Source organism: Pempheris klunzingeri, chromosome 7, assembly GCF_042242105.1.
Source record: "Pempheris klunzingeri isolate RE-2024b chromosome 7, fPemKlu1.hap1, whole genome shotgun sequence".
Classification (NCBI taxonomy): Eukaryota; Metazoa; Chordata; class Actinopteri; order Acropomatiformes; family Pempheridae; genus Pempheris; species Pempheris klunzingeri.
The window spans coordinates 27698408-27711251 of record NC_092018.1 but is presented as its reverse complement, the minus strand read 5'-3'; the positions used below and the strand labels follow the sequence as shown (position 1 = coordinate 27711251).

Sequence of the window (12844 nt, the reverse complement as noted above, 5' to 3'; positions counted from 1 at the left end):
GTTAAAATAGCATTCCTCCTGTCTGTGTGGCATGTTTGTCCCTGTTGGGATAAATGTTCACAGGAAAACTGTGTTATACCCCAGATCGCAGAAAGCCAACCTTTAGTACTATGATTTTTACTGATATGTTTCAGTCTGTGTCGGTTTATCTTTGTAAGATGAAATAAATAAAAGAAAACGTATCTTTCAAGGTAATAAAATACCAAAATCATACCTATTTATAAGTCAAGTACAAGTTAGCCTGCGAGATAAAAATTCAAGGCCTTTCAGACTCTGAAGCGCTATTTCAAATGCATTTGTCCCATCTTCAAGAACATCTTTTGAACATCACTATGTGGTCTTTCATCTGCAGACTTAGAAAAACAGTGTACTAATGCAGCACCGAGAAGGGGAAGTCTCAGGATATTACACTGTATTGATTTTATTTTTTTCCCCCCTTTTCATACTAGGCTTCTTTTAGAATTCCTCCTTAATACTGACTGCTTACCATACTTACCATACTTTTTATACAGCAGATCAAAGGGCTGATTAACTCTTTTGCTCTCTGGTACGATGCACTCACATCTCTGAACTTGAGCAGGTTGTTCCAACACAAGAGAGCACAGGCCCAGATCAAACACTGTTCCACTGGGATCAGGAGCTTTGCTGAAGCACCAGCAGCCACCCAACATCAAACGCCACGAGTAGACTCACGCACACTCGCACTCTGTGCATGGGTTGCAGAGGGGATATGCCTGTATTTTAGATTCACCTGAGCATTTGACATGTTACGCTCATGGACTCATTACTGAAATCTAAGCTTATTTAAAGAAGCCTACTACTAGCTTACGATTCGCTAGGATGCCTGCGTTTATAGATCAAAACAGCCTCCAGAAATGTGAAAATGAAAAAGAAAATTTGCCTCGTGGTCACGGCGAGGTTGCCAGACAATCAGCAGAGATGCTGATCAGGGAAAACGGTTGTTACAGCATGCAAGCACCTCTAAAACCTCAAATTGTTGTCAATACATTTTTGTTCTTGTAGGGATTAAATGAACGAGGTGCAACGTGTTAGTAGGTCAGCTTTGGAGTTGCTGGAAGGCGTGCTTTTTAACTTTGGAGTGCCAAGCTAGCTGTCTACCCCTGCTTCCGGTCTTCAGCTAAGCTCGGCTAATCGGCTCCAACGTCCGCTCTATACCAACGCTGAGAGTTGTACTTGAAGCTAGAGACTTTTGGCAGTCTCCCCATCTAAAATCCCAGCAACCTATCCAGTAAGAACATTTTTCAACAGTAGCTGCTGCTGTAGTTATTTAATATATATTCAGTAGTCAGTATATCTGTTTCCAGTTGAGAGCGAGATGATCCAAAACATTTTTCTTTTCAGTTTTTCTATCCGTCTTTGAAGGGGCTGGGTTGTTTCCCTGTACCTCTCTTATGTCTTCTCCACCTGGTTTCCCTCCCCAGAGATTTTTGATTGTATGCCTTTATATCATTTTATCCACAGCTGTGCCTCTCTGTGCTTCATAGTAACTTGCTGCTGGTGTCTGTCTCCAGAGATCCTTCACAGAGCTATTCAGCACCCCCTAAAGATGTGTTTCACAGGTGGGCTTTTAGATCACTGTAAGCTTTAGATTTTAGGATGTGGCAGTATCTGTCATTGCATTTTAAATCAAACGATGCAACCATATTTCAATATCAGAGCCATGACGTCTTTCATCAGACATGTGGCATTCTTCTCAACGTCAGTCTGTCTAATGATGGAGCCATACTGTGGCAGACTTAAAAGTATTAGAAAGGAGCCATGGCAACTTTACGCATGCCTTCTCTGCCGCGGCTCAGCAGTTGGCGTTTCACATTCAAGCTGCGTCGCATCCTTGCTGCCGGCGGCTGTGGCAGGATGATGCCTGAGGTGCCTCGTAGGTGGACCGTGCCCTCGTTACTCCTCAACTTGACTTTGGGTTTCACAAAGCGAGCCCTTTGTTTACGCTGACAGGATGCGCTGGCTACTGACCTGGAAAAAGTGGCCAAGACGGGTTGTCTTGTAAGGAAGAGGGAGCCTGGTGATGTATAGGCTCCTTCTGGGACCTTTCAGGGAACTGCTGTTGGAGACGCCCCGCAATCCCTCTCTCCGCTCATCTCCTGCTCTTTCTCTCTCTCTCATCCCACTATCTATCTCTGTTCCCCAGTCTAGTCTCCGCTCTCATCCCATCTAGTCAGTGGTGGTTTTTCATGAATCTCCCCATGCCATGTTTCCCCCACCCAGTCACCAAGGTCATTCATCATTATTGTCAGGGGGGTAATGTGTGTGGGTGGGTGCAGAGATCTATGACTTCTTCATTTGAATGAACCTCATTAGATTGACTCTTCTTTGTAAAGGATCCCTTTAGAAAATGACTCTGGCAGTTATTTAGGTGATTCTCACATGATAGCCAATGGAACATGACGCTTCAGCCAAGCATATTTGCTGGAACGCTGGTAGAGTCTCTGTGATGCAGTCTGCAGCTTGTATTTTGCTTTATCATTCTGCCCTGCATACCTACATTTACATAGCAATGTGGTGTTGGACCTTGAGCTTGACTTGTCGTGCCTACACGCTGTCAGTATGATGCAATCTATTATTTTTACTGACTCCCCTGATCATTTACAACTATGAATGAGCCTATTGTACAAGGACAATCTGCTTAGGTTTTTCAATTTTCAATCAACTTATTTGGGCATAAACATGAAATTGCTCTAAATCCTCAGTAATTTATTCGTATAAGACTTGTCTAATTAAACAGTAGAAAGATCCACACGGGGGGTAGAGCATTAAATTATTTAAGGTGCATATGCAGTGTTCTCAGTTTACCTATGTCTTGCTCAAGGGATACTATAATAGTTTAAAAAAAAAAAAAAAAAAGATCCATTTTACATTTACCCCAAACATTATCCCCGCTTTCCCATAGAAGCACATTGAAGTTTGGTTTCCTTATTAGAGCAGATCCTTGTCAGGGCATCTTTAATCAGCCTGGTCCCAAGGGAAGATATTTTTAGCCACCTTTTTGGAGGCTAAGACTCCTTTACCCACGCAGAGCACTAATGAGATGGAGCGCTAGTGTTGGCAAGCGTTAATTAAGGCTAGTATGCAAGGGAAGAGGCAAAAGCAACACGCTCATGGCATACATACATTAACTTTATCCCACCTCCTGCATGTTTTTTTTTTCCTCTCCTTGTTTTTTTTTTCTTTTTTTCACGTAGGTTGCACAAACAACAGATGGCTCTGATGCCGACCTGTGGAAGGACGGCTTATTCAAATCCAAGGTCACTCGCTACCTCTGTTTCACCAGAAAAACTGTAAGTGTGAATGTAAACTTCTGCCTTTCCCCCATGCATTCTGCACCAGCACCTCACCTGCAGCACCTTTTTTGTTTGCCAGCAGTGATTAGCTCAGTGTTCTGCCAGCAGAATACCTGTATGCACTTTGCCCTTTGATCAGTAAAAGTCCCATTTAAAAAGGCAGTGCAGTTTTGAACTTTTACGTATAATGAATTTGCATGCATATTTCAGATGAATAATACCTTGGTGAGATATTTTTCATGTTGTCCATCCTCCTGAGAATATTATTTATGTTTATTCATGAAATAACAATGAGCTGCATTTGAACTATGCCAATTTATTCAATCAACAGCGTCCCCGTAGAGAAAATGGTTACAAACCAGCCATTCTTGAAAGCTGACGCACATATAATTGCGAATATGAAAATACTTTTAAATCCTTTTTATGTAAGAAATTACTCCAGGAAAAGGACTTTCAGGATGGTTGGGCTATATATATATATATATATATATACACACACACACACACACACACACACACACACACACCCCTCCAATTTGAGCAGCACTGACTGGTCTGCAGCTGAAATGATTCTCATAATTCTGTTGGGTCATTTTTGGACTCATCTCTTGCTTGCAGCCTACTGCTGATGTGTTTTTGCATGGCTGTCAGCTGCTCTGTGGCCATAAATACACCTACTCGCATCTCCAGTATTATCAACCTGTCTAACCTCAGCTTACCATTGGCTGTCTATTAATTTGTTTCCATGGGCTGTGGATAGACAATGCAGACAGTATTTTTAACAAAACCTGCATTTTTTTTTTATTATTATTTTGCAAGCTCAATTTTAGAACTTAATCAAGTCTTTTTTTTGTTTTTTGATTTAACAGTATGTCCTCTAAAAGGCAGGCAACTTGGCAGCGGCTGCCTCGCGCCTGAGCTCAAGCTGGTCCTCAGTTTAGTATATAGCATACAAATATCTTTCCCCTGGCTCCTGTATATTATCTTAAAATGTGTGTCCACATTGTTTTAAAGACTTTGACACAAATAAAACATGACAGAGCCATCAACAAAGGCTATTTTGTCTGCCAGTCAATGGAGCTCCCACTGTAATTGTCTATGACAAAAACAGATTCTGTAAAATTAGCCCCTGTATTACGTGGGGGGAAGTAAATAGTTTGTGATTTATCATACTCTAGGTTGGAGGTAGAAAGCCCCTTTTGTCAGGCCCTGATGGAAGAAATCTCTCCAGCAAAAAGGAGAAAACAGTAAAAAAAAGCTTCCATGCATAGTAATAACATTCATCCATATTCCTCCTTAAGTCAGTATAAAAACTATGAATAAAAAATGTCTCTAATGGTAATGACTGTCGGGCAACAGTAGCAGTGAAATCCAGCCTTTTCGGACGCATCAAGTCACGCCTGGCTCGCCCCACTCTCTACTGCCGCTCTATATTATTGCAATTTATTATGGCAAAAAATGAAAATGTAATGGGAGGCAGGGAAGAGTCATGCTTGAAAATGTCAACTACACAGTCCCTGATTGTTTTTAACCAGTCCCATTCTGTTGATTAGACTGCCTACTCTGTCTCCCATCATCCCACAGCTTCTCGCCAAAAGGTTGAGAATGATTACAAGTTCACAGATGCATTCTCTCATTGTTAAAAAAAGCTATTAGAGAGTAATTACTTCAGCTATTTTGTCAACCCTTCTCTTTAGAGACTTCCCGAGCTTTTAGTAAATCACTGGCTCTTATTATCTCTGCATTTTCTTTACTCAGTCCTCCAAAAAATGACAAACCGCTTCTTTTTCTTGCTCTCTGTCCTTTTTAAAAGTTGAATTTGCATACATGGCTTTAAATCTCCTGCCTGTGCTCTCTTTCAGGGGCCTGACGTTGTTGTGGACATTAAGCTGATTGACATTAAGGACGCGTTGCCAGAGGGCTTCACACCTGTGGAAGAAACAATGGACACAAGTAAGTAAACAGTCAGTGCCGACCACAGGCTCACTCCCCTCCTCTCCTTGTTTTTTCACTCTCCGACCAGCTTATGCGGAGGTCCTTAGGGGCAGCTTTGCTTGAGATAGTGAATGTTTTATGGGTGCAGGTTAGCTTAATTTATGGCAGACTGTGGGAATAAAATAAACATTTTGCCCTGGAGGTACAAGAGAAGAGAATCATGAGTCATTGTTTATCTCAGCTGGAGCTGTGCTTTTCTTTATGAGGGGCTTATTTATTTATGTATTTATTTGGGGAGAGGACGAGTGGATGGGGGTTATCTAATATTAATGAAATGCATTCCCCAATGCTTTAGTGCTTTTTGAGTGCTATGTATTTCCCCCTCACTATCCATGCCTTGGAAATGTAATAATATTTTGGTGTGGGGAGTGAGGACAGCTTGTTTATTATTTTTATTATCATTGCATTTACACTGCACTTTCAAGTGTTGCAGGGGAAATAAATGAGCGAGGCTCAGATGCAATATAGGGAAGCATGGCAATGCTTTTTTTTTTTTTTTTTCGCCAGAATGAAGAAAAGAGATTATGTTTTGTTTGGCTATGTTGTAATTTAATGTTTTATTACTCTATGTGAATCCATGTTTAATGTATACATGTGACATTATGTATGAGTTTCTATCTGGAATATCCAGTTTAAATCCCTGTTGTGCACTAAAGCTGATGGAGGATTCACTTGCTTCTGTCATTTTACCTACTAAAATGATAAAAATGATAATAACGCCTGTGGATTTTGTGGCTTTCTGCTGTCCAGTCATTTCCCTTTGAGCGCAGCAAGTCACCCACAAACTGATATTAGCTCATCTCTTATTCTGAGACTGGTAATAACTAAATAGCAAAGTATAAGTGGGATTTGTGAATATATATTTATCCTAGAGCTTCAATATGTCCGCAGATTTTTTTTATTTTTTTTTTAGCTCGAAACTCAAAGATGACAGAATTAGATACACGACCCCCACTTCCTGTCTGACACCCTCATGTGTACGTGACTCATCAGACGAAACTGCCATGAGGAAGAGGAGGCTCTGTGTGAAAATCAGCCCTCGTGCAGCTACCGAGACGGCTGTATGTGACATCCAGATCATTGCGAAGTCCAAGTACCACCTTGTTAACTACACCTGTATAGGGTGAGCTGTCTGACACTGGAAGTAAATGAATGCATGATGTTTTGTATCTTCTATCAATCACTGTGCTTTCTAATTAGCACGAGGGATTTCTAACCTAGAAGTGTAACCCTCTCTGTGTGTCCTCACTTCATTCTTTCACAGTGAGATGAACAATATGTGGTTGTGGTATCGAATGGGAGACGTGCCGCAGCATCAGTCGTCCGAGGAAGCGTCCACTGCAGCTAACGGTGCCGCTTCACCCACCACAGCAAGGTAACATCATGCCACAACACTCGGCAGAGCCTCTTGAAGTTTAACTGTCCTCCGTCTTCCCAGTGTACTCTTGAGCTGTTGTACCATATGTACGACAATGAAGACACAAGCAATTGATCACTCCCGGGCAATCTGCCGTAAAGGTTGTGGCTGGACAACGAGGTAGCGAGGGTGAACCGGAGAGACAGGCTAACTAGACAGGATCCCCTGAACAAGAACACGAGTTCAATGAGGGCTAAACTCCTGCTATTTGTGGTGTGTCCCAGGAGGCAGAGGCAGGTCGCTCCTCTGACTGTGGTGACAGGAGTGTTGTACTGTGTAGACAAAGAGGAGGAGATGTAGCCCGGAGAGCGAGCGACAGCTGCAGAGGAAGGGAGGAGAGCTCCAAGATCTCTGCCATGCTGGAGTGTGTGTGTGTGTGTGTGTGTGTGTGTGTGTCCCCTCCTCTGCTCATGCTGCTCCGGCTTCCTCCGCCTCAGGCCTCAGAGTGAATGGACCAACTCTTTGTACTGTGTCCAGATCAAACAGCTCAATTATTTATCGCGCTGAAGAACTGGGGATTTCCACAGCAAATTGTAAATAAACAATCGAGACTCCTTCAGTGTGGAGGTGCTGCGGAGAGGGAAGCTTGGCACAGGGCGATGATGAGTTTGCCAGCTTGAAGTGCTATGCTTTGCCATCCTGCGCTGGGCTGAGTAAAAGCCACTTAAAAGCCACAACAGGCCAGAGCGGCAGATGCCAGCAGGCGTATTCAAAACAGAGCTTCTGTTCACATGGCCACTCAGTGGGAAGAGAACAATAAAATGGACAGCCGTGAATTCAAAACCCAAGTTCAAACTGGGCAGAGTTTTCTGAATTGTCCATATTTTGGAAGTGGATGGTCAATAATCTTTGAAGTGCTGAAGTGAGGGTGGGCGCTCAGGCCCATGTGTACACCTTCGCAACTCTTACCGGTAATCCTCCGTTCTTTTGAAGCCCACTTTCAAGTTGGTAAGGCTCAGAGGTTGGAATAAATTGCACCTCGAAGCTACTCACACCCCCTCCTGATGCCTGCTGAGATCACAGGCTGCTGTTTTTGTATTAACATTAAAATTCATTCCACAGTCAGAGAGCCGTCTTTTGAGAGTATTTCCATCCATAACACACTGACACATAAGGACGGCACTGTGGGCAATTTAGACAGCGGCAGGTCTTTGACTATTTATCTGGCATCCTTTCTGTGTAGTTACATGCACTTTAGACAGCCATACATACAGCCATAAATATTTCTGTGGTTTCTTTAAAGTCACAGATTAGATAGTTTGACACCATGATTTATAAACAGCTCTTCAACACTCACTGATTGCTTAAGTAAGTACAGTACTACAGTGTAACTGTCTGTGTAGTAGCACCCCACTATACTTTATTCATATTCAGCAAGAGCAAATTCTCTCCTCCATGCCTCCTTCAGGCAATCTATAACAACTTTATGGCCTTTGGAGAATAGCACCTCTTAAATTTAAGTGCTCTTTACAGTCAGTGGAAAAGATGTTTTAAATACAGTCAATAATGTGTAAATTTTTAATGACCCTTATAATTTTGAAAGCTGCAGTGATCCCTCTCAAATGTTAAGTTGCCTCAGGCAGCGAGAGCTTCTTAGAGTTGTGTACAAACGTAAACCACAAATCAGGATTTTTTTTTAGCGTAACAGAAGTGCGGTACACAGTAACCGCAGGGTGTTGCATCATTATGGGAGGCATTCAGTTATTGCATCAAGGCCAAGGTGTTGCATTTGAATTGTTTTTGTATTGTTTTGTCACCTACAAACAGGGAGTCTGCAGGTCTTGGGAAGTTTTTTAAAAGCCCCAAAAGCTTTAAAAGTTTCATCAAAAAAGGCCTCAAAAGAGAAGAGTCTCAAATTTCCTTTCAAAGTCTGTTTCAGTCTGCACCATCACACCTATAGCTGCTGCTAGCTGCAGTAACTAGGCAGCTCATTGTCCCCTGAGATGCAAATGGTAATTTAACTTAAAAGAATAATGGCTGCTACTATCGATTACTGTCCTTACAGAGCAACCCGTCGATTTTCTAGTTTGATCATTTATTTGTGTTTCGTGTATGAAATGTCAGAGTGAAAAAGGGTCATGAAAACTTACCACCGCCGAAGGTGACTGTCAACAGTCCAAAAAAATATTTAAATTCTCTCATTTCCAAGGCTAAAATCAGCAAATATTTGCTTGAAAAATAAATCAATCTTAACTATTTTATTTCTTTCAGTCAACTATTTGAGTAGTAGCTCTAAAAAGAATGAATAACTTTTAGTTTGTCTGTCCATCCATCCATTTTCTTAATCCATTATGTCGCGTATTGAACTAATTATATCATGATTATATCAGGAATTGTTGCAAGATTTCCATAGTCAGCTATTAGTTGTTGGTTCAAGCTATCACTCGCCTAGTTGTCGCATTTTTATAATTATTTATTTAAATATACAGCATATTTTTGGGGGGCATCAGAAAATGGTTGAGTTCCAGGGCTGAAAAAGAAGTAACAACATTACAGAGAATTACAAAACTGTAATCCTAAACCTTTAATATCTGAATTTTACCAGTGTATGCATGAATCGAGCCGCCTGTTAACTCCTGTTAACCGGCAAAAGCTGTGATGATTCTTAATGTGTCGGATGAACCAGCAAGGAGACTGTCACCTTGTTGCGGCCATCCGTTACCCTCCTAAAAGAATCTGACTTTGGACATATAACTACCTGTTAATAACCATCTAATAACTGCCGGGACCAGCTGTGTAAACGCTAGTGTCTGTCTGCGACTGACTGTGTGACTGAATGTCACCACTTCCTGTGTCCTTCGTTTTAAATTAAAAACACTCAAGCGTTTCACACACGGTAGCCATAAAGGTTTTCACTGAATTTTGACAAGGTGCAGCCTTGAATGGTGATTTTGTTTTGACCCATGAAAACTTGGTCAATCAAGGCCTGACTAATGTTCACTCGACTTTGAGGGGCAGGCCTACTGGGTAGTAATAGGAAACAAATGTGATATAAATATAAAGAATTCCAGACAGTGTTGTCCCTCCATCGTGTTTTAATGCTGCGGCTAGCATGATTGTGAAACTGGTATGAAATTGCCGTCTATGTGGTATTAAAAAAGGTCTGCAGAAACCGTCAAAAAGGAATTTTAGACATTAGTAAAGGAGTCCATCAGTTCAGGTAAGTTTCATCAGTTCAAGTAGGATCAAGAAAAAACACTAAAGCTAAAGTAGTTATTGGCCCAGGCTGTTGCACCATATTGAGCCACTAAAACTATTAGGGCCCAGGCCTCTTCAGCAGTCTGCTGCACAGATGCATTTGAACCTTGTGTGTTTAATGTCTCTTTATCAAGTTTGTCTAAAGCGTTTCAACCAGCGACAGGGTTCTGTTTTGATTCATAGCCGCAGCTTGATGTCAACCACTTTGGCTTGTTCTCTGTCAAGACAGACTGTATCAGCCACTCCCTGACTTTATAATGTGAAAAACCTGCACCATCCGGTCAGCCTTTTAATGTGTCCAGTAAAGTATCCCCCTCCCTCCTTCTCCTGGCCAACGCTGCCATTTGTTCTCCTGATAAAACTGTCATTGCTGAGCCTGATATCTGACCTCTACAGTGACTGCTAGCATAAATTAGCCTTGTCCTAATATTGCAATTTCTATCACTTCCCTCAGAATCAAGGTTTTTGACATTTCTCTTAGAATAATAGGCTTTTGTACACACAGACACTTTTTAAATCAAACTGTACAGCGATAAAAATGTCAAGGCCGAGTGTCTTTTTTTTTCTTCTTCATTGCATACTGTAGTTGGCTTTTTCTGTAACACGTGAAGCCTAGAGAGTCATCAATGTCAGAATTGGCATGCATATCAATACGTGTTGGATTGCACTGCCTTCTACCCGTGACACTCTACACATTGCTGCAGCTCTGCAGGAGTATTGTATCAGCTTTCATTGCTCGCTGGTTAACCAAGTCTTCCCGGTGCACGCGACTCTTGAGAGAAAGAGACACCGTGACTGTCAGCGTGTCGCCTGACAGATCTCCCATCTGCAGCGTCGAAGAACAATCACTCCTGGCTCAATCTTCCTCATTACTTTGTTGTGTTCAGAAAAGTTGCAAAAAACTAGCGGAGATCAAGCAGTGGGATGTGAAGCAGTGCCAGGAATGATCGAATGATCAGCTAAGATCTGATGGGCTCAGACTGTTCAGTGATTCGCCCGCCAAATTCAGAGATCCTCTTTTCAATACCTGACACCGAGCTTAAAGGAGGATAATGATGGGTGAGGAAGCAGCTCCCACAAAGCAGCACTGTCGGCACATAGAGGAAGGTGTGGAGATGTTGTCACGGGAAAGGCTGGATGTGTGTCAAAACAAGAGCTTCTAGCTCTCTGTATCGCAGCTCTGGCTTTTCAGTGATATTACTCCCATCCTCATCTTACCTCTCCACTGACTACCGCTTGTCTGTCCCTACAGTTTCTCCCACTTTCACTTCTCATTCTCTCTCTCTTTTTTTTTTTTTTTTTTAAACACAGACAACTCTTTTCCTTATTCCATGTGGAACAACTTAAAGAACACCATACAAGAAAAAAAAAAAAAAAAGATCTGTTGAACTGTAATTCGTGTTGCTGCACTAATATGATTTTAACTCCAGCAGATTTCATGGGAACATAAGACTCTTGATCTGCGTTGTAATTGCGTAAATCTTCCAGGCCGTGTTCCCAGTTTTACTATAATTTGATGAGGAACTACACTATAATTGAATATTCAAATTAGGAATATGTGTCAATATGGCCCTCCTTGCCTGAAATGAGGATTAATTGTTGTCAAAACTCCAGTGGCCGACGTAATGTGAGCCCCAACACTGCTGTTGATTAGCAAATGCACTTGCCATGTTTTTGTTTTAAGAATTAGTTGTCTAATTGATTTGCCATATGTTACCCTCTCCAATGCACCTAAAATTGTATTTAGAAATCACCAATTTGGATTGAGACAGTTTTGTGTTTCAAACAGATGGGGAAAAACAACCCTGGAGGTTGCCTGTAGGAAAAAAACATTTCATGAGCGCATTTCTCTGGGATTTTAAGTACAACTTTCACTTTTTTCAGACACGGAGATAAATAGTCCCACTTAATACTTCCTCTGTTGTCTTTGTCTCTTCCGAGCACTAATTTAACACTGCAAACACAGACGCCCTAAAAAGACATTTAAGCCATTTCCCCCCACTTTATCAGTCCATGGGATGTCTCCGTGCTTTGAGAGATGTGTACCTTTCTTCCTCAGCAGTGGAATCAACCTTTGAAAGGTAAAAGAAGTCTGCGCTGAATATGGCAATCGTTCCCACAAGATTGATGCCAACCTTTTAAAAATTCACCATTGGCCTGGATTTAACATGGCCAAATGCTGATGTAAATGAGGAGGAGAAAAGTCGACCCTTTCATTGCAAATAAATCTGAGTTGCAGGCTTCAGCTCATAAATACCACAGCCTGTCAAAAGTCTTGTTTTATTGCTCTTGATGGAAATTATTGCATTTATTTATCTCATCCGAAGAGATAAAGCTTTGAAAGCCACAACTCATGCACAGCACCCGTGGAATATGCAGATTCGCTTTTAGTCTTAAATTTTAGGAATTTGTATTTTACACCCCCCCCACCCCCCCCAACAAGTGAAGAATGATTATGTTCTCCATGAACAGACCAAATACAGAACTTGATGCACAAAACATACTTCATTATTTGCAGCTTCACACCTGCTCACCCCCAAAATCTGTCTGGTCTTTTTATAATTCAGCACCGTCTTACTCTTCTTGTCTTCCTTGTTCTTTTTCTTCCAACTGCAAACTCTTCCGCCTGAGAGTCCTCTAATCAGAGCAGTTCCCTTTTTAATGTTATCGCCAACTACTTTGCATTATCATTATAAGATCGTTTGTTTTAAAATGCCATCCTGAGCTCATTTTACCTTCAGAGCATGTCATGTTATGCAGCTCTCTTGAAGCTGTGATTTTTTTTTTTTTTTTTTTTCTTTTCCCTGCTTGCTGTGGATTTATCGATCCGTAGGGGTGAGTCACAGGGTGTGATTCATGATAGCTTGATTGATGAGGATTTCAATCTTATATGGTTTGTTAACTACAACTGCCCACAAAG

At 41.6% G+C, this 12844-nt stretch overlaps 1 protein-coding gene across 3 annotated transcripts in view; it reads left to right on the top strand.

The window, feature by feature from the left end:
* The window catches only part of mvb12bb (multivesicular body subunit 12Bb), a 32878-nt gene that overhangs the window by 3448 nt on the left and 16586 nt on the right, over positions 1–12844 (top strand). For all 3 annotated transcript variants that reach the window (XM_070834013.1, XM_070834010.1, XM_070834011.1), the window contains exons 3-6: positions 3216–3311; positions 5177–5267; positions 6303–6432; positions 6574–6684. In XM_070834013.1, the coding sequence (XP_070690114.1) occupies positions 3216–3311; positions 5177–5267; positions 6303–6432; positions 6574–6684 (428 nt within the window). The remainder of the gene's footprint in view (positions 1–3215; positions 3312–5176; positions 5268–6302; positions 6433–6573; positions 6685–12844) is intronic.